This window comes from Akebia trifoliata, chromosome 11 (genome assembly GCF_017979445.1).
Source record: "Akebia trifoliata isolate Shusen 1 chromosome 11, ASM1797944v1, whole genome shotgun sequence".
NCBI classification, from domain to species: Eukaryota; Viridiplantae; Streptophyta; class Magnoliopsida; order Ranunculales; family Lardizabalaceae; genus Akebia; species Akebia trifoliata.
Genome location: NC_141385.1, coordinates 9,207,931 through 9,228,757, shown reverse-complemented (window position 1 = coordinate 9,228,757; position 20,827 = coordinate 9,207,931). Strand labels below are relative to the sequence as shown.

The 20,827-nt window shown below is 35.4% G+C and overlaps 2 protein-coding genes and 1 pseudogene across 17 annotated transcripts; 2 read left to right on the top strand and 1 right to left on the bottom strand.

The window, feature by feature from the left end:
- Positions 1–198: 198 nt before the first annotated feature.
- LOC147390799 (Late embryogenesis abundant (LEA) hydroxyproline-rich glycoprotein family) lies at positions 199–1,082 on the top strand. The gene has a single exon (XM_086417191.1). It carries the CDS (start codon positions 251–253, stop codon positions 911–913), a length of 663 nt encoding a protein of 220 aa, XP_086273317.1. The 5' UTR covers positions 199–250; the 3' UTR covers positions 914–1,082.
- Positions 1,083–6,843: 5,761 nt separating this feature from the next.
- On the top strand, positions 6,844–9,368 carry LOC147390798 (pentatricopeptide repeat-containing protein At1g02060, chloroplastic pseudogene; annotated as a pseudogene).
- Positions 9,369–12,336: 2,968 nt separating this feature from the next.
- Positions 12,337–20,284, bottom strand: LOC147390797 (glyceraldehyde-3-phosphate dehydrogenase GAPCP2, chloroplastic-like). 16 transcript variants are annotated; one of them, XM_086460306.1, is made up of 10 exons: positions 19,824–20,284; positions 19,451–19,667; positions 19,187–19,336; positions 17,661–17,837; positions 16,083–16,153; positions 15,736–15,942; positions 14,971–15,144; positions 13,809–13,883; positions 13,024–13,113; positions 12,337–12,919 (listed from the first exon to the last, which is right to left on the bottom strand). In XM_086460306.1, exons 2-5 carry the CDS (start codon positions 19,511–19,513, stop codon positions 16,136–16,138), a joined length of 408 nt encoding a protein of 135 aa, XP_086316432.1. In that variant the 5' UTR covers positions 19,514–19,667; positions 19,824–20,284; the 3' UTR covers positions 12,337–12,919; positions 13,024–13,113; positions 13,809–13,883; positions 14,971–15,144; positions 15,736–15,942; positions 16,083–16,135. The 16 variants fall into 15 exon arrangements, with proteins under 16 accessions (XP_086316432.1, XP_086316433.1, XP_086316431.1 ...); XM_086460307.1 differs by having other exon boundaries at positions 19,451–19,648; XM_086460317.1 differs by lacking the exon at positions 19,824–20,284 and having other exon boundaries at positions 17,774–17,837; positions 19,451–19,804.
- Between the last annotated feature and the right edge of the window lie 543 nt (positions 20,285–20,827).

The following is a 20,827-nucleotide window of genomic DNA, read 5'->3' as shown; positions in this document are numbered from 1 at the left end:
ATTAAAAGAAGAAAAATACAAAAGAAAAAAAAAAAAAAGAAAAGGAAAAGAGAACCCCATTCAAATAAGTTACAAAAGAAACCTACTTTAGAAGACCCAATTCTTGTTCACTCTCCCCTAATTTTTTCCAACTGTCTCAAAGATTCTCCTTCTTCAGCTTTTCTTCTTCACTTGTCCCCACCACCACCCACTCATCGTTTCTCTCTCTCTCTCTCTCTCTATTATTCTATAAAGCTTAGCACTCTCTTCCATGGCTGAAGAACCCAAACCACAAACTGAAACCCAAAGCACAATGACCCGCAGCCACCCTACAAAAAAAATGACTCTCCCTTACGCGACCAAAGACGCTCGTCGCTGTATTTGCACATTTATCGTCGTCTTCCTGCTCTTAGCTGGTGTAACAGCTTTGATAGTATGGCTTGTATATCGTCCTCACAAGCCTCACTTCTCCGTTGTTGGTGCCGCTATTTACAGCCTCAACACCACCCCTCCATCATTCATGTCCACCACTATGCAGTTTACAGTTGTTACAAGAAACCCTAACAAAAGGGTGTCGATATACTATGATCACTTAACGGCTTACGTATCGTATCGGAACCAACAAATTACGACACCAGTGATGTTGCCACCTTTGTTTCATGAGACAAAGAGTACAGTAGCTATGTCACCGATATTGGGAGGTGGGCTTGTACCTGTTGCCATGGAGGTTATTAATGGGTTGATGCTTGATGAAGCATATGGAGTTGTAGGGTTAAGGTTGGTGTTGATGGGAAGGTTGAGATGGAAAGCTGGGGCTTTAAAGACTGGGCATTATGGGGTTTTTGTGAAATGTGATATGATGGTGGGGTTGAAGAAAGGTTTTGTTGGTCAAGTTCCTTTGCTTGGATCACCAGAGTGTGATGTTGATGTATAAGGTTTTTGTTTAATTAGTTTTTTTGTTAGGGTTTGTTAATTAGTTTGTAAAAATGTTCTCTTTTTCATATCAACCTTGAAAAGGTTTACCAGAGATGAATAAGTAGTAGGATATATATTGGTTAATAAGGAAACTATCAGAATAATAAAGAAAATGAGTTTCTTCTTCATCTCCTTAATTTTCTCTAAGTGTCCTTTCTTCCTTCTTGTTCATAGATGTGAGTGAAATTTCATGTTGTTTTTGTCTTTTAGAAACCTTTTTATTCTTCATCTCTTTTATTTATTTATTTTTGAGTGTCTTTTCTTCGTTCTTTCTCCATAAATGTTAATGAAGTTGCATGTTGTTCTTGTCTTTTAGAAAACGAGTTACTCTCCATCTCTCTCTTCTTAATAGATGGGAATGACGTTGCTTTTGTCTTTTAGAAGAAAGAGGGGTTAGTTCATCTCTTTTTCTTTCTCTGTCTTCTTCTTTTATTTCTTCTTCTTCTTCGCATACATGTGAACGAAGTAGCATGTTATTTTGTCTTTTTGCTTGATAGTTATCACCAAAGAACTGCTTTTCTGCCACATAGACTGACTCAGGGCTTTCCATGCAATTTAATGTGAGTAGGGATCCAGTCGGGTAAGGCGGCACACCCTTTTATGACACTTGGAGTTTTAAGATCCACTAACCGTTTGACTATATGACCCCCTTGATGAACCTACGTACAAAAAATCATAATGTTTGATAACTTGTATATAACAAATCTAATGTCTTAAATAAAAAAATAAAAAAATAAAAAAAATTAAATCCAACGATTAAAAATCATTCTTAAGAAAATGCTATATCAAATGCACATCGGCAATCTAACACTACAACCCTCTAGATTTCATAAAAAAATTCAGATAATTTTTTTCTTTTTCTTTTTCTGGGCTTGATCAAGGTTTTGAAATTGAGCAGTTACCAAACTTCCATAGAACTCTCAAATTTAAAATTAAAATTTAATAGTTAAAAACAACAACTTTTTAAAAAATTAATAGAATTTTACCTTTTAAAGCCATATGACATTGGATCATATTTTTTGGATGCCACAAAGTAAGCTCAACGACCCTTAGTAAGAGTTGAATAGGTTAGTAAAACTAGTCTGACTCATGAGAAAATTATTCTCACAGCTTTTCGAATAGACTATTGATAAAATGACGACCCAAATTGATGCCTTCTGTATGTGATTGATGTGACAAGTGCATAGAATCATAGATCTTTTTCCTTGTTTATCTCGAATAAAAAGATCTATGGTTATGTACACTTACCATGTCAACCACATATAGACTACATCAATATTAGTGTGTCACTTTATCGTCATACCTCTTGACCCTGATCTTCTATAAGAGACTAAAACCAATGTTTTCAATACCCTTAGTTTTCACCTCTAATAAAAATCCCTTTGATTTTTCTCTCAAAATCCCATGTGTCTTCAAACTACTCGTATTTATCTTTACTCTTTTATCATGTTAGATAACGAAAGTGGACGTAATAACTTTAATTCAGCCAATCCAAATCTTTGGGATAATATGCTTCGGTGATGATGCCGATATATGATGACCTCACCTTCAATCTTTTACTAAATTTATTGATTTTAGATATAAAAAAAAAGTTGTCATCTTCAACTTTCTCACAGATCTTATAAAGAAGATAAAATCTTGAGCTTGAAGATAATGGTAACAAATTTTACTTGAGCAGAAAATTTTGAATGACTTTTCACTTGATGTGAGGACATTTAGGTCATTTTATTAGTCTCTTATCTCTACGTTTAAGAACTCGAACGCTCAACTCACAAAGATTCAGACGTCCAGCATGTTGAATCAATTCAATTACTCGTGAGCCAACTCTGCAAATTAAATTAATTAACAAACAAATATATATAATAATTAAAAAAAAATCATATTTTTTTTTCAAAAATATATTAATTAAACACAATATAAATAACTCAGCAGCAATCTGACTAGACGAGTGAGTCACAATGAAATATAGTCACAGGGTTTCGAGTTTCGGGTTGACTCAGAGTTTTGTAGAAACTATGGTATCTCAGGGTAATTTTAGGTCCTAAAATTTTGACTGCAACACTCTTTATAAAAGACAAAAGGGTTTTTTCCTGAAAAAATTGACTTTTCTATCACAATCTTACTAATATTCAATTACAATGGTCAATAAATTGAATGGTGCTTATGGTGGGTATCCCACATTAAAAATGGGCATCGCATCTTGTGGAATCGAAACTAAAAAAGCCACTAGAAGTGGGTATCGGATTCATTCATGCATTATTATTTAATTTTAAGATATGCTTTACTTCTCCAAGACGGTTGCCCCCTCCCTCAACACACACTACTTTCATATATTTTTAAAATAATGGGAATGTAAATGTGTACTCTATTTAAATAGAAACCCAAATAATGGATTTGGATGGTGGATTCTCTTTCAATTAAAATATATGTGAGGAGTGAGGAAATGAACACCGCCAAATAAACAACATAAGCCTTCTTTTCATTGTTTAAGAGTACCAATGAGAGTAATATACATATATTGATTCATTAATCAATTTTTATAGCTAGAGTTTCCTGTGACTTCCATTATAGGTATCTTCTTTGGGATTAAGGGGTTGACGAGGAAAGACAATAAAATTAGAGGAATATTATTATAAAAGAGAAGAAGAAAAAAAGATAATAAAATTAAAGGGTGTTGCTGAAATAGGAGGAGAAGAGAAAAATAATAAAGTTGGAGGCTTAATCGTGAAAAGATGAAAAAAGAAGAAGAAAAGAATTAAGTATTGGACGTTAGCATTCCCTTTATTTTAAATACAATGAAATGTAATTAAGATTGTCAAAGATTTGATTTCTATATTGGGAAGCCATGTATGGTAGTTTCTATTTAAGGTGTAAAGCACTTGTAAACACCTCAATTTGCCTAGATTGAACTTGAAAGCTCTTAAAAATCCAACATAACAAGGTTTGATCAAAAGACTTCTAACTTGACTAAGTGTGGCCAACCTTTTCAGGCCCAATTTCTAAAGTCCAAACAAACATAGCTAGACCGTCGATTACCCAATGCCTAGGCTTGTTTTTCTCAAGCTTGTGTGTTACCCAAGGCCTAGGCCAATTTTGCTTCAAGCCTTTGGTAATTCAAGGCCTTTTGTGTTTTAAGCTTGGCCCTTTCCTCAGGAAAGGCAAGTAAGTTATGTTGTTAAGATATGATTTTGTGTGCTTGAGTGTTCCAATGATTTTCATAACGGGATTTTACATATAAATCCCCTCCAATCTTTGATAGTTGATGATTAAATTTATGATTTGATTATTCTTTCATTGATAATGATGTTCTTCAGATTTGATTTGTTATCAGACGAATCAGATAATTCTTGACATCCATTGAAATAACTAAATTTGGGTACTGATGTTTAAATTTGGATATCAATTATTTATTTATTTATTTCCAGATTTAGATTCGGATATACATGTATTCGAACTGATAAGTATCTGTTCACAATCCTACTACCCCTCCCCCCCCACCAATTTTTTGGGTTACACTTTGGTGAATATTTGAGATACCTCCTCCTTTGTTTTACAATGGATGACATGCCTCTTTGACCTTTTCTTCTTTTCTAGATTAAAAAAATATTATTTAAATAGGGTAATTTGACTTGCCCCCTATGTTTTCATTAATATTAGAGATGCCCCCTATGTTTTCAAACTGATCACAGACCTAGGTTTTGTTTGAGAGACTAACTAGAAATGATGTAGATGCCTTTGTTTTCAACCTCAAGTCAAAACCCTCAATCTCTCACCTAGAAAATCAGTCATTTTTCAAGCTTAATATCAACAAGGTAAATTGCTTTTAACTTATTTAACCTCTTCTTCAATCCATCATCTTCCATGTATTATAAAGAATAATTGTTTTTTCTACCCAAAATCAATTCCCCCCAACCCTCCCTCCCCCCGGCAAAAAATAATAATAAAAATAATAAAAAAAAATAAAAAATAAAAAATAAAAAATAAAAATAAATAAATTCCTTTCTTCTTCATGAAGTTGAAGGTTGAAGTAGATGGAATCTTAAGGTTGAGATTGAAGGTAAAACATTCAAACTTGAAGCTAGTAAAGTCTTAAGGGTAAATTATTTCTGTCGATGCTTTTTAATATTTTAGTGGAAACCCTTGAATTTTATACCTAGAAGTCCTTCGATTTTCTACTTCTTCGAAACCCTATCTTTTTTTTGCAAATTGAAGGTTGAAGAAGATGAGATCATAAGCTTCACCCTAAGGTAGTCGATTTTGGGGAGAAATTTAGCTAAATGTATGGTTTTTCAATTTGAAGTTGGAAAAGATAAACTCTTAAGCTTGAGGCTGACTCAGTGTGCTCCTAGGTCACACCTTCGAATCCTATATGCCCCTCCACTTGAAAGTGGCTATATTTAATTGCTGAACACAGCTATGGTGGTTGGAACGTGCGGCTGCTAGTGCAAAAAAAAAAAAAAAACTCTTTACGGTTGAGGAAGAGGGCTCAACTTTCGACATAGGGTTGAAGATGAGTGATTTGGGGGGGAAAAACTAGGTTGTAGATGACTAGGTTTTGTGGAGAAAATTTGCTTGAGCCTAAAGATGATGGCATTTTTGTCATTTACATATGTCTCTCACAACAGACCTAGGTTGGGGGGGGGGGGGGGCATGTCATCGGTTTGAAAATACCGGGTGTATCTCTATTATTGACGGAAAAATACGGGGCAAGTCTAAATCACCCATTTAAATACCCTCATTTTTCACATTGCAAACAAAACTACCTTTTTTTTTCTTTCCTTCCTAAAAAGTAGTCACGTTCAAGTAAGGGTCTCAATGGATTGATTATGGTTCGATTCCTATGAAAATCAAAACTATAACCACTATATTTTTTTCAATTATGATTTTTGTCAGTTTTGATTTTAAAATAAGTGGAACCAGACCCGCCAAAAATCATTGGTACCCGTTGGTTTTAATTCTCAAAAATTGAATGGAAAAAAAGATTTCAAAATCATTATGAAAAAAAAATTCCTTCCAAAAATTAACATATTATTCGCATAGTATCAATATAATAATAAAATTTTCCAATAAATAGATGATTTGATGAATTTTAAAAATAAAATAAAATTCATCTCCTTTACAAGTAATAAATTTAAGTAGAAATGACCCATTTTAAGCTCCAATATTTAGCTTACATGAAATTTGAAGAACTTTATATAATATTTGTTAATTTTAAAATATAGGAAAACCTCCAATCCTATATAATGTAAAAAGATAAATCGAATCCGGGTACAAATCAGATAGAACCTAATGGTTCCGATTCTTATTAGTTTGGTTCCATATTTGACCCAGCTCTAATTGGTTCCAATAAAAAGGGAACCACAACTGGTGTCTTGGGTTCTGAGTAAATGGGTGCCCATTGACACCCTTACGTTCATGTACTTCAACCTAGAAAATTAATTTTTAGGAAAATGTTGAAATGACAAAAAGCATTTACTGTGATTCTCACAAGTCTGACGTGGGATGTGCACATAACCAAAGATGTGTTTCCTCGCGATACGAGTAAAAACAATCTATGGTTAATTATACATGTCTATGTGAGAATTGTGAGAATCACAGTAAATACTGTGTCACCCCAGCACGACTCTAATTTTTTTTCTATTTAACTTCATCTTCAATTCAACCATGCTTCCCTTTCACCTCTAATGGGGTTAATCTCGCAGAAATCCCCCACCAGAAAAAATAAAAAAATAAAAAAAATGAAAGTCGACCCACATCAAGATTCAAGAGGCGCAACTGAAATAATATGAGCCCAATCTATTATGAACCGGGTACGGCTAGCTCTTGGGCTAACCTGGCCCATTGAAACCACTAAGTCCTACAAAGGGCTGTCAATAGGTCGGGTTTTGGCCCATTGACAGTCACCTTTCACCTAATTATAATGCCACGTGTACATTCTCTTTCTTCTGGTTTGGCCTCCAACGCTGTCATGCTTCTTCTCCGACGCGCCTTTACCAGGCAAATCTCCTGTGACTCTTCCTCCTCCCCGCGCACGTTAGCATCAACCCGACCTGTAAAACAACCTAACGACGAAGATCAAAATAAAAAACACAAATCATCAAAAACCAAATCCTCTCGAACCCTATCTCGACTCATCAACAATCATCCATGGTCACCCAATCTCGAATCCTCTCTCTCCTCTTCTCTCTCTAAAAACACAGTCCTCCAATGTCTTCGTCTCATTAGAACCCCATCAAAAGCCTTACATTTCTTTAATTGGGCCCAAACTAAGGGTTTCTCCCACAATGATCAAACCTACTTTGAGATGCTCGAAATCCTTGGCCGTAATCGAAACCTCAACGCAGCTCGAAACCTCCTACTCTCCATTGAGAGCAAATCTGGAGGAACTGTTAAGCTCCAAGATCGATTTTTTAACAGTTTGATCAGAAGCTATGGTCAAGCTGGTTTGATTCAAGAATCAATTAAGGTTTTTTCGATGATGAAATCGGTTAGGGTTTCACCTTCTGTAATCACCTTCAATAGTCTCTTATCTATTATGCTTCGTCGTGGTAGAACTAATATGGCGAAGAAACTGTTTGATGAAATGCTCTCCACGGGTGTTTCGCCCGATATTTTTACTTTCAACATTTTGATTAGAGGGTTTTGTTTGAATTCAATGGTGGAAGATGGGTTTCGATTTTTCAAAGAGATGCCGCAATTTCGATGTGACCCAGATGTTGTTACGTATAACACGCTTGTCGATGGATTGTGTAGAGCTGGAAAAGTTAGAATTGCACACAATCTTGTTAAGGGAATGTGCAAAAAAAGCTTGGATTTGAATCCAAATGTTGTGACTTACACGACTTTGATTAGAGGGTATTGTGAGAAACAATGCATTGTTGAGGCTTTAGATTTGTTTGAGGAGATGATTGGTAGTGGAATGAAACCTAATAAGATTACTTATAATACTATAATTCAAGGCCTTTGTGAGGCACGGAAGCTTGATAAGATAAAGGAAGTTTTGGGTGGAATGATCGGTGGTGGCGAATTCGTCCCCGATACATGTACTTTCAACACATTGATGAATGCACATTGTAATACGGGGAAGTTGGAGGATGCGCTGGAAGTGTTCGATAAAATGTCAGAGTTAAAGGTTCAACCTGATTCAGCTTCATATAGTATTTTGATTCGGAATTTGTGTCATAAGGGAAAGTTCGAGAGAGCAGAGGAGTTGTTTAATGAGTTATCGGAGGAGAAGATAGTGTTACGGGACGTTGGCTGTGTCCCTCTTGTTGCGGCTTATAATCCCATTTTTGAGTATTTATGCACGAAGGGGAAGACTCAGAAGGCTGAGAAGGTGTTCAGGCAACTCTTGAAGAGAGGTACACAAGACCCTCCATCGTTCAAGACGATCATCATGGGACATTGCAAGGAAGGTACATTGCAAGCTGCATTCGACCTTTTGGTCTTGATGTTAAGGAGAGATTTTGTTCCCGATGTGGAGATATACAAGTCCCTTATTGATGGGTTCTTGAAGAAGAGTGAACCAAGTTTTGCCTTTAAGACTCTAGACAAGATGTTGAAGAGCTCTCATCATCCAAGAACATCTACTTTCCATGCTATCCTTGCAGCACTAGTAGAAGAGGGTTTTTCTCTAGAAGCCACTTCCCTTGTTAAATTGATGTTAGAGAGAAAAATTCGACAAAACATCAACATCTCGACAGATACTGTGATTGTTCTTTTTAAATCCAGAATTAGAGAAACTGCATTTGAGATTATTGGGTTGCTTCATGACAATGGGTATTCAATTAAAATGGAGGAAGTGATTAGCTTCCTTTGTCGGAACAAAAAGTTCTTGGACGCTCAAGAACTACTATTGTTTAGTTTGGAGAAGTATCAAAGTTTAGATATTGATCTGTACAACAAAGTTATAACTGGTCTTTGTAAAACTAAAAAAGCTGCAGAAGCATTTGGCATGTATTATGAATTGGTGGAGAAAGGAAGGCAGCCAGGTTTTTGTTGCCTAAGAGATTTAAAAACCACCCTAGATGCTGAGGGAAGAACAAAGGAAGCTGAATTTGTGTCGAAAAGGTTGTCGCACATGAATCAAGAGCAGTAGAAAGATGGTTCAAGTGAGCCTTACATTTATATAAGATTGAATATCAGCTAGTTTCAGCGTAGGCACGTTGGAGACATGTTGGCGACAATAAATTTTTAAATTTTCCTTTAAAATGGATTAGGAGACCCAAACACCTGACTGTTTTGGTGTTTGCAATTGTAAATTATCCTTGTTTTATTTGTCCATTGGAGTCTTGAAAGAGGGAATGGTGAGTGGTTGCTGAGAAATTGTAGACTTGAGGACAATTTAAGTGTAATGATTCACATGTTTATTTTTAATTACACTTAGGGTGGAGTTTTTAGTATTGATCTTAAAATTCAAATGCTATTTTATTTGCATATTTTGGTACATGTTTTGTAATAATTTTTGTAGAATCATTGTTGGTACAAAATTTATCAAATTCATTAAAGAACACTAGGGAAAGGATACATTACTATACACACAAATTGATACGGTAAAGATTTCTGAAAATCATGAATTTCTTCCCTTGTACATTTTATTACTTGTTAAAGAGATTTTTGTAGGTATGTGATTTTCGAATCCAAAAATCATCACTACATGGATTTGTTGTTGTCACCATTCATTTTTTTTAAAAAGGGGTACGAATAGTCAACCAAATAATTATTTGAAGAAAAATCAATTTTTGACGAAATAGTGATTCTCGTATGGATATGAAATCAATCAACCTAAGATTTAAGTAAGAGTTCGGTTAGAGAAAGGGGTGCATAAGGTCGACGAAAGTGTTACACTCCACTCTCTCCATCAAAAGGTGATAACTTTAAAATACATGTTCATTTTAGGGGGGGGGGAAAAAAAAAAGAAAAAAAGAAAGTTGAAAATACGATTTGTACCACTAAAGGAAGGAGACATTAATTTTGGTCTAAGTCATAAGAATCACCTCATTGAGAGAGGAAATCTCAATTTTGACATTAACTTAAAATCAAATAATTTTGAAATTTTTTTTTTTGAAGGTTATGAACCTGTTCTTATGAAAGAAGGGGTCTAAATACCTTAATCTTTATGATGTGCAATTTGTAAGTAGGGATTAAAAATGCCAAGATTTTATTTTTAAAAAAGATTTCTACCCGTACATTTTCAATCTATTTGAACTTCGATCTATTGGACGTAGAGTCTTAAGGATTTTCTGAATCAAAATTAAAGAAATGGGGGAGGGAGATAGGAGAGGGAGAGGGAGATGGAGATGGGAGAACGGGGTATAATGCTTAATTTTTAAAATTCTATTCTATTCCCACCTTGAATTTGGGTTGTATTTATTGACAAATAATTTGAAGACCCCCCCCCCCCCCTCTTCCCACCTTGAATTTGGGTTGTATTTATTGACAAATAATTTGAAGACACCCCCCCCCCCCCCCCCCCTCTCCAACGGGTTTTTATTTATTTATTTATTTTAAAGGGGGTTCAAAATAAAACCTGATTTTTGATTTATGGGTTTGGTTTCAAGTTTCGATCTCAGTTTCGGTTAGATTCGATTCTCGAGGGTGGAACCCAAATTCGAACTGAAAAAAAAAAATGGATTCAGTCAATTCAGTTTTTTTTCCGATTTTGATCCCATTTGTGAATCTCGATATTGGGCGTTTTGTACAACCTTATCCAAAACCGGTAACTCCGTGCCGCAATTGCTTGCAAATCGTGGTTGCGGATCGTATTAAAATTGCCACCTCTATTTAACTTGCATGAATTTGATGTTGGATAACTATTAAGACCACTTTTTGATAATTGAAAGAAGATGAGTCGCAAAGTTAGAAAATATGGATAAAAAACAAAAGTACAGAAACCCATTGAACAAGGTAGGCTTGCCAACCGTGCAAGATTCAAATCTTCTTGTGTTCCATTCGGCCATTCCAGAGAAGTCTGGCATTGTACGTACGTGTCAACCACGAAATCAACGAATCCTTATTCCAATTTAAATGTTACAAAAGTGCTACTTTAGACAACTAACCACTAAAAAGAATTGATAACGTACTTCCTACTGCAGTATTGCATTAAAATGCTACAGAACTTTGAAACGTTTGATTGATGATTAAGTCAATAATGAAATTGAAACTGAATCTAATTGATATACTCATCATTTCCGAAACCGATGGCACACAACAAAAAAAAAACCTCCGTCCTATAAATAGATAGAAGAACAGACACATCAACCTCAAACTAAACTCACACCATGGCCTCTACCAAGCGTCCTTCAGCCTTTCTTTCCACAACAACCATATTGGTGGTGCTTATGTTAATAGTCTGTGGAGCCAACCTTGTTGCTGGTAGCGAGTTTACGGTTTGGAGCGGTCCGGGTTGCGAAAACTGGGCTGTGACCCACCAGAATTGTGGGTGTAACAACATCAGACTTAACGGAGGATTCCAATTCGTGTACACCGGGCAGCCCGCAAGATTTTACAATCAGCCCGATTGCAAAGGCAGAGTGCATAGCCGGTTGGACAAACGTACTCGAAGGTGCAAGTCCTTTGGATGGAAGAGCATGTTCATCGAGTGTTGATGATCACGTCGTTGATACCACTAGTGTAGTGACACTACAACAATTTTGATCTACAGCGGCGGATTTTTCCGCCGCTACAAGGTCATTTTTCCGCCTGTAAAAGGTATTGCGGCGATGAGCAGCGGAACCAAAAACCCGTCGTTGTTTCCTCCGTCGCTAACTATAGCAGCGGATAATGTATTCCGCTGTTGCAGGTGGTATCTTTAATGGCGGATATAAATATCCGCTGCAATAAGTCGAATTTTTAACAAATATAATATAATACATATAGCAGCGGATATTAAGATCCGCTGCAATAGGTCAATTTTTTTATAAAAAAAATATAACACATATAGCGGCGGATATTAAGATCCGCTGCAATAGGTCAATTTTTTTAAAAAAAAAATATAACACATATAGCGGCGGATATTAAAATCCGCCGCTATACGTTTTTTTTTTTATAAAAAAAAATCATTATATATCCTTCGAAAACAATATATAAAGATGGAATTTGTATCCACTACTGTAATTTTTTTTTCATATATATATATATATAACCTGTGTCCTCCAACCTGTACAGATTGAAAACTTTAAAATAAATAATATAAGAGAGCTGCTATTGCCACACTAACTTTTATTAATCCAGCACTAATACATAAGTAAATCACCAAAGAACTGCACATGTTTATAGTTTCAACTAATAATAAATAAACAAAAATAGTTAATGTGATATTGGGCTTACTGAGGAAATCTCTCAAGCTGAAGTTCTTGCTAAGAACCCATTTTTGGTAATTTATGTTGGGCTTTTGAAGGTTGTCATACCAACCCAAAGTGAAATAAATGATCTGAATGCAACTTACCATGATTGAAAGTTAGGCCACAGGTTTGGTAGCAAATGGTATAAAGCATTTGATGTTGGTTACCCAAACTCAAAGACTTAGGAGTATAAACTAATGGTGGTTGGTGGTGGTGGTGGTCTTTTGAATGTTTGTTTCAGTATCCAACTGTATGGGCCACATGTGTTTTTATGTTTTGTCTTTTATGGATCTCTCTCGAAATCAAGGAGGTATGATTTTGGGCAGGTGACCTAAACATCACATGAATATGGCCACAAGAGTGGACTTAATTGGGTGCCTCCATCAATTTAAACAAAGATAAAAAAAAACTATTTGGAATCAAAAGAAAATTAAAATAGTAACAAATAAATTTTATAAAAAGAGAAATGATTGTATATAGATTCTTACACAAATAATTATTGAGCATACCTCCTCTGCACTAAACAAATGACACAAGTCCTAACAGACCACAGATATCCATGCACACTTCAGTTGTTTGCAGCCACTAAAGTCATGTGCTCGATCAGGTCCAACACTCGATTGCTGTGCAAAACCATGTAAAGGTACATTTTAGACCAGCAACACAAAGGGGAGAGGGAGAGGGAGAGGGAGAGGGGGAGAGAGAAAGAGAGAGAGAGAGAGAGTACCTGTAACTCCACTCATTGTCGTACCACGAAACAAGCTTCATGAAGGAGGAGCTCAGTCCGATGCCGGCCTTGGCATCGAAAACACTTGACCTGAAAATAAGTCCCCAAAAAGAAAATGAGAAATGGTACATGGACATACATCAAAAATCAACCTGTGACAAACCTATGTTATCCAATTCATTAATACTCATCCGAACCACATACTAGTTCACGGTATGGTTCATACTGGGTTAGTAAAATCAAACGAACCACGAACCCACCGAATTTTGATTAGGTTCAGCGAACCAAACCAATTTATTATACTTTTTCATTGTTTATATTAGAATTTGGATTATTATATCAATATTTAACTTGGTATTTTTTAACATTATAATTGAACTTATAACTTGTATACTTGAATTATATATATCTACAAGTGAACCAAAAAATGAATTATCTCTACCTACCCCTATGAACCAGGTTCGTTCTAGAATGGCGAACCATGACCCAAATTTGAACTGAGCAAACCAACGAATCAGGTAACATAGTGACAAACCAAGTGCCATCCATCTCAGTGAATCTCAAATATGTTCATCGAGAAACCAGTTTGAGCCGTATACCAAAGTTCTAGAAAAAAACTTGTGACTTTTGGAGTTGCAATATATTTTTTTTTTTCTGCTCGTGTATTGTTGTGTTTCTTTAGCTCTATACCAGGTAGGCCTTCTCAACCTTCTCTATTTCTTCTTCATTAATACATTTTCATCTACAGTTCTAGAAAAAAAGAGTATTTTAAACAGGACTTCTACCTTGAGTCACCAACAAAATCATTGGAAACAACATCATCCTCCGTGTATCCAAGCTGAAGTCTGGCTTCCTTGGTACTACAAAGTAGAATGATGAAGTATAAGTGATCATGCACATATTCATTTAGATATCAAAAAAGGATCGAATAAAAGATTGGAAAGGCAAATCACAAAAAGCAAGAAATATTTAATTCTACTCTTGATGACCACTGCTCCATTAACATCTATTAAAAGATTTTTTTTTTATTTCACCATTTAATCACCTTAGCATTAAATGGTTAAATTCAAATTATTGGGGTAGACAAACAATGGGATGCAAGATGAATCACATTATAGTCATTGAACATGACATTCATAAATTTAGTGGTTTTACTTCCATACAAATGTCTAATGTTTGGAGTAAGAATGATTTATCCCTAAATAAATGTCAATTGATACTAAATTAAAAAATAGGAGAAAAAATAAGATATGCATTAAGATAAGAACCCTTGGAATGCCAGATTCAAAAACATGTCAACATGGATGGTTCACGCCGTTTAGATGAACCATGATAACATGCATGGAAGTACTCTTGTAAGTTTAAAATCATTTGAATCATGAGTCTAGTTGCAGGGAAGAGAAGTAGAGGCCAAAGAATTCAGAGAGTTATTTGCCCACATTGGCCTGCCTACACACCACCCCACTTAATAAGGGTAGGGTCCTCATTCTATAGAATTCTCTGAGGATCCACATATAATGAAATTGTAGCTACATACCATGATACCAAGCGTGAAAATAATTGTAACTACATGCTCAATTTATGCACATTTTGTTTCTTGATTCTCAACATTCAGCTCTATAAAACATAATCGGTCTTCCTAGTCTTATAGAATTGTCATTTTACTCTTAGCCCGGTTGGACTTGTACAGCCTCTACCAATTCCCATGCTAGTATGGACAGATATTTCAATGGATTTTGTGGAAGGACTTCCTAAATCCAAAAGGAAGTCAACCATTTTTGTGGTGGTAGATAGACTCTCAAAGTTTGCTCACTTCATTCCCATCTCTCATCATTATACGGCTGCCACCATAGCTCAAATAATTTTTGAGAACATATTCAAGTTATAAGGAATGCCCCACATTCTTAATTGTAACTATGAAACAAGAGAGGATTAAGTGGTGAGTACCTTTCTCCCAGCAGATTGTTGTAATGAATGTGTAACATATGACCTTTTGAAAACAAAAAAAATCCTAAATCTCAGTTATTCGATTTGAAAATTTCTATTGGAGCATTGCCCATCCAACTTCTCTTTCTCTGATTTTAGCCTCTATTTCTCATCACGAAGCTCATTTTTCTTGGTCTACACAAGCAAAGGACCAATTGATTTAACAAAGCAAACAAACTATTGTCCAGAACTATACTTTTCTCTAATGCCTATAGAGAAAGAATTATAAAAGAAACAAACTATAATAAATTACTAATATTTCAAATGGATTAAGATACTAACCAACACACTCAAGCCTTTTTAGCACTTGCCAATGTGCTAATACATTAGACCACACCGGCTGAAATAAAATAAAATATTTAAACAATTGATTGGAGAAATAGGATTCATTACAAGCACACAAGGCATTGTGCATACTGCACATGGCAACTCTATGAGAGGTTGCATGATTATAGTATGATACCCACAACACTCTAAAACATGAGGTGATCGACGACCCTAGGTCCTTAAGCATGATTATAGTATGATACCCACAACTCCATTCTTAGTTCAACACTCAATAAGTAATTAAGCACTTGTTAGGTATAGATGTAGACATACTAAATATTTTCTGTAATTGTAATTCAGTAAATACTTATTTTATGTATGGTCTAGAGAAGCACCAAGGGAATTTGGTAATGCAACTGTGGCCATTCTTATAAAGAATACCATTGAAAGACAAGATACCTTATTGGTAAATAACTCGTCAAATTGAGAAGTTTTGGAAAGAAGTTGAATGAGATGATCGGTTGGGGAATTCTCCATCCATCTCTTCATGTCATCTTCATAGTTTCTCTGTATCCATTGCTTCATATCCATATCGGTTGTGTCTGTACCATTTATTCCTTCACCAAAGCAGATTTTACTGATTTTTTTGACACACATAAGAAGTACCTGACCATTGCAAATAAAAGAATAGCTAATGAGGCCATAATCGTGTGCACTATTAACAAATGTGACATTCAAAGAAGCAATCTCATCTATTGCGATTTCTTTAGGAATAGCTTGCAACTTTGGATTAAGCTTTAAAATACCTTCTTTAATTTTCTTGCTAATTAAATTATCCATGGCAGATTTTATTTGCGCTTCAAAAGCATCCACCAAACTATAAATAAGAAAGAACACTAGTTAATACTTCACAGGATCATCCAACTTGGTACTTAGCTTTAAATATTCTGATTAATCATTTAGAAAAGTTTAAATCTTAATAGTCATAGCTTCACAAACGCTTGGGAATAGCTCAAGGTCATATGTCATGGTTTTGACAAGCAATTTTTGTTTCAAGTTAAAAAGTTAATTTTGAAAATTGAAAAACTTATGATGCAATCAGGTAAACTATATTAGTTTCTAAAGTGCTCTGCTGGATACATGTTAACTAGAACAGAGAACGAGGTCAAAAACACAGTGCACACACACACACACACACACACACACTAGGTTAAAATTAAATAAATCAATCTTATTTGATGATCCTATTGATCAACTACTATGTATGCGATTTTTCTCTTAAATAAATGAGAATTTAGGTACTTAGTATAGTATCATTCCGTGGTGATTGTTCTAGTTTTCCCTGTTTTGGTCTCTTCTTGTTCTGCTATTTGAATTGCCATTTCCTTTTATTTGTTTCAGAATGTAGGAGTTCTCAGCTATCTCGTATCCAAAATCCTACTAAAATCATTAATAGATGTTCTAAACCCCTTAAAATCCATAAATTTGTGATAATCACCAACAAACTGAATCCCTCAACAACAACTCAAAAATCACTAAAGCATAACTAAAAAAATCATCAGTATTAACAACTAGAGACTAAATAAAAGCACAAAACCCTCCAAAAAAGAAAAATCTGAAACAATGACAACTTTATCATTGAATATTCGCGACATATGTGGGGCGTCATGCTCGAGGTGTCAGGCTGCTGATCTTTTCGCACTAATGTAACTAGCTCTCTCGATAGACGCATGGGGCGGCTTTGATAACGAACACGTGGTAGCTTCAACAGTGCCACATGGCAAATTGCAACATCAGCACGTGGCGAATATATTACCCATGTCTAAAACAATTATACCATAATTGCTTTAGTAGATTATTCTTGATCTCTGATTTATCATTCTAGGTTGGTTTTCACCGTCCTACATTAATTTGCAATCTTTAAGTCTTACCATTGAGTTGTTTCCACCACCTGTGCCAGCATGCAATCATTGGTCACTTAGATTGAAATGAGGAAACGAGTGAAAGGGAGTTAGGGTTTGGACCATCAAAGAAGAAAGATAGAGGAAGAAGATCGTAAGTTCTCAATCAATCTCCAAATTTGTGTTATTGCATACAAATAGTTAGATGTCATTTTGGGAAAATAACACTTAAGCCAACCCATTGATGGTTCCTCGGTACGAACAATGAGGATTTAACTTTAAACGAACAACATAGCAAAATATTGTCGGCCCAAATAGATAGTAATCTTTAGAAATATGATAGAATGAGACTAATGGCACATTGGACATCTCATAAAAACATGAACACCTCCAAAATTTCATAAATCAAGTAATGGAGATTAAGTTTTTTCTTCGGTAAATGATAGATTGACTTTGTTAAATAAGCAAGCAGATTGCACTCACAGAGATGAGATTTTGCAGGGGTACCACTATAATTATTTCCTTTGTAACAAGAAACATGAAACAACATGGTAGAAGATAACTATGGCTGCAAAATTTCAACGAATGATAATCACCATTAGAAAATCCATTTGCCTCAACAATTTCTTTTGCCATGTCGGTCTTTTGGGAGCAATCCACCTGTAGGAAAAATCCACATATTCTGGAAGTGAGGAAGTAAATTGTTAAAATAATTGAACTATTTATAAGCCAAAAACAAGTACATTCACATCCTGGTACTATTTTAACTAAATGACAAAAGAAGTGAGACATCACCATTGCTAGTAAGTGATAAAGTGACAATAGAAACTGCCGAGTACTAACAAGTTAGTGCAAAAATCAGTCATAAAGAGTTTAGAACTTACACTCCAAATAACAATATTACTATTAATTCTAAATGGCACACATACGAAAAGAATCATCTAATGACAGCAGAAGAAACCATCTAAAGGGTTGGTGAGATGACCAAGACCACACCTTAGGAAGTTGAGGTCTTGAGTTCGAATTAGTGGCCACCCTCAGGGATTTAGCCCAGAAATTATCTGGTGAGTGTGAGGGGAGGGGACTGCACATGCCCCAAGGATTACGGGTGCTCTAAGAGGCCTGAATACCTCAGTTTCCACAAAAAAAAAACAGCAGAATATTTGAAACAAAATAAAGGAAATAAAATAACCTACCATATAAATATGCTTGGCCCCTGCCTTTGCACAAAAGAGGGACAAAATTCTAGTCCAGCCCCCACATCTAAAACTACTTTATTCTTGTAAATAAAATTTTGATATGTCTTAGTCTTCACTGTATCTTTCAACATTTCCTGTAGCGTAAAGATTATCAGACAAAAACACAAAATGCAAAAACAATTTCTTAAGGTTTTGGAGATGTGTTTAGCAAACAATAAAAATGTATTTAAACAAGCAGCCACTTGAAAAGGCTGGTGAGTCTGCATAAGTGTGCAATGTGCTCATAACCCTTATGATATCAAATGATTTGACATAAGTGCTGGGGACCTCCGTATCTAGTATTCAAAGTTTGACCAGAGATGGCTAGGTTCTTGCAGCTCACAATAAAATGGGGATATATCCTAGATGTCTAGTTCATTGTTGCGTCTTAACACTTTTCAGGTAAGACTGCTAGCTTCGGTTACAAGTGACATCTCAACCCCTATCAACCACAACTGATCCATACATCTTTAGCATTGGCCTGTTTAGACCACCACTTAGTTTCACCCAAGTGGAAATAAGTGCTAATAACAGTTATATTATGGGAATTATTTACCGAACATAAAGTGGTATGACCCACGACCATTGTAATGCAGTTATGAACATCTAATAAACAATGTTGTTAATTAAAACCATGCTAATTGCTAACTGTTAGGCTTACATTGCTAGTCCCATATATGAATAAAGATAAGAGTATTACGTTAATTTGACATCTAAGTGGAAGTAAAACTGTAAGGTGAAAGGAAAAAAAGAAAGAAGAAAGAAAGAAACCTGTAGAGAAGCCATCCATTTACGACACTTTGTAAATGAGATGTCAAAGTATGCAACAAGGGCATGGATGTAATGGCTGCGTTCTGCCATGAGGTTAAAGGGTGACACAAAGGAAACGTACCCAGAAGCCATCTTAGAGATGTCCATCTTCTGAATACAAGAAATCAAATCAATTCATACAGATCAGAAGCATAGTAGTAAGTTTAGAACAACACAATAGGAAAATAATTAAAAGACAAGAACAACAGAGTTCCTTTTCATCACCTTAAGTAAATGGGATTTTGTGATGATTTGGTTCTGATTAACAGTGTCAACAAGAGGTTCCATCAAGAATGTGAGTTTTTCACTACTCCTTCACTTCAAGTTAGTTGCACATTTATTAGACCTACCCCGCTAGAACAAATTTATTTGTAAACCTCCGGAATGAAATCACCAATAATCCTGACAAGAGCAAGAACCATTCTGGAAATGGTGGAAACGACTAACGTCGTGTAAAATCAGGTCGTTGGAAAAGTAAATTGAATAAAAAACATAAAAATAAAACCCTAAATCAGATGAGTTGCAGAATACCAATTGAAAAAATTGAAAGATCGAAATGCACGCGAGCGAGAGAGAGAGAGAGAGAGAGAGAGCTTACCAGATGCGAGAAAAAAACAAGGATTTGTCTCCTATCCGAAAGGAAAGCTGAATGCAACAGGGAATCTATCATCTACCGCTTACCCAGACCTCGAACCTCTGACAGAAAGAATCTCCATACATGCGTTCTTTCTCTCCTCCCTAATACCTAAAACATAGTTCCGTCTATGGATCCTACGGCGTCTTCCATGGCAGTAAGAAGTAAGGTGGCCTAGTCTCTCGCCTTGCCTTCGCCTTCTTTAGTGGCAATCCAGTTTGTCGAACTAATCTTACAAAACCCAACAGACGAGAGAACAAGAGAGAGTGACAGAGAAGGAATGAGAAAATGAGAAGGGAAGAAGGAAATAGATTTTCGCGGGCTGTTCTTTCGCGAATTAAATTTCTTTTTCATAAGTGTAATATTCGTTACCGGTGGATTTTATTTTCCGCTGCCATCTTTATATAAATCGAGTGTTGTGGGATATGAGTGGTCCTGTAGCGGCAGATAAATTTATCCGCAGCAAAAAGTATATCATAGTTATAAGTGAGAATCGGGGGATATGGGTGGGTCCTATAGCGGCGGATATATTTATCCGCTGCAAATATTATACCATACTGCAGCAGAAATAAACATCCGCTACTATAAACCAATGCTATAAATAAATCGAGATATGGATGGGTCCCTATAGCGGCGGATAAATTTATCCGCTGCACAAATTATACCATATTGCAGCTGAAATAATCATCCGCTGCTATAAACCAACACTATAAATAAATCGAGAGAGAAGGGAGAGAGATATGAATGGGGTCCCTATAGTGGCAGATAAATTTATCCGCTGCAACAACTATACCATACTTTCTAACAAAATAAAAAATACATAACTTTCTATACTAAAAAAAAAATAATAAATAAAAATTGTTTTTTTGTGGCGGAAAAATTAATCCGCTGTTATAATCAATTTTCACTAAATATTAAAAAAATGAATTTTATAGTGGCGGATATAGCAATCCGCCGCTATATTCAAT

Bases quoted from the DNA above. Each gene is read 5' to 3' on its own strand.
- LOC147390797 (XM_086460306.1), bottom strand. From the start codon at position 19,513: ATGGAACCTCTTGTTGACACTGTTAATCAGAACCAAATCATCACAAAA. The intron at 19,337-19,450 runs GTGATGAAAAGG...TCTTGTATTCAG, and splicing joins CAAAATCCCATTTACTTAAG to AAGATGGACATCTCTAAGAT. The intron at 17,838-19,186 runs GTTTCTTTCTTT...TTTTTCCTACAG, and splicing joins AATGGATGGCTTCTCTACAG to GTGGATTGCTCCCAAAAGAC.
- LOC147390799 (XM_086417191.1), top strand. From the start codon at position 251: ATGGCTGAAGAACCCAAACCACAAACTGAAACCCAAAGCACAATGACC.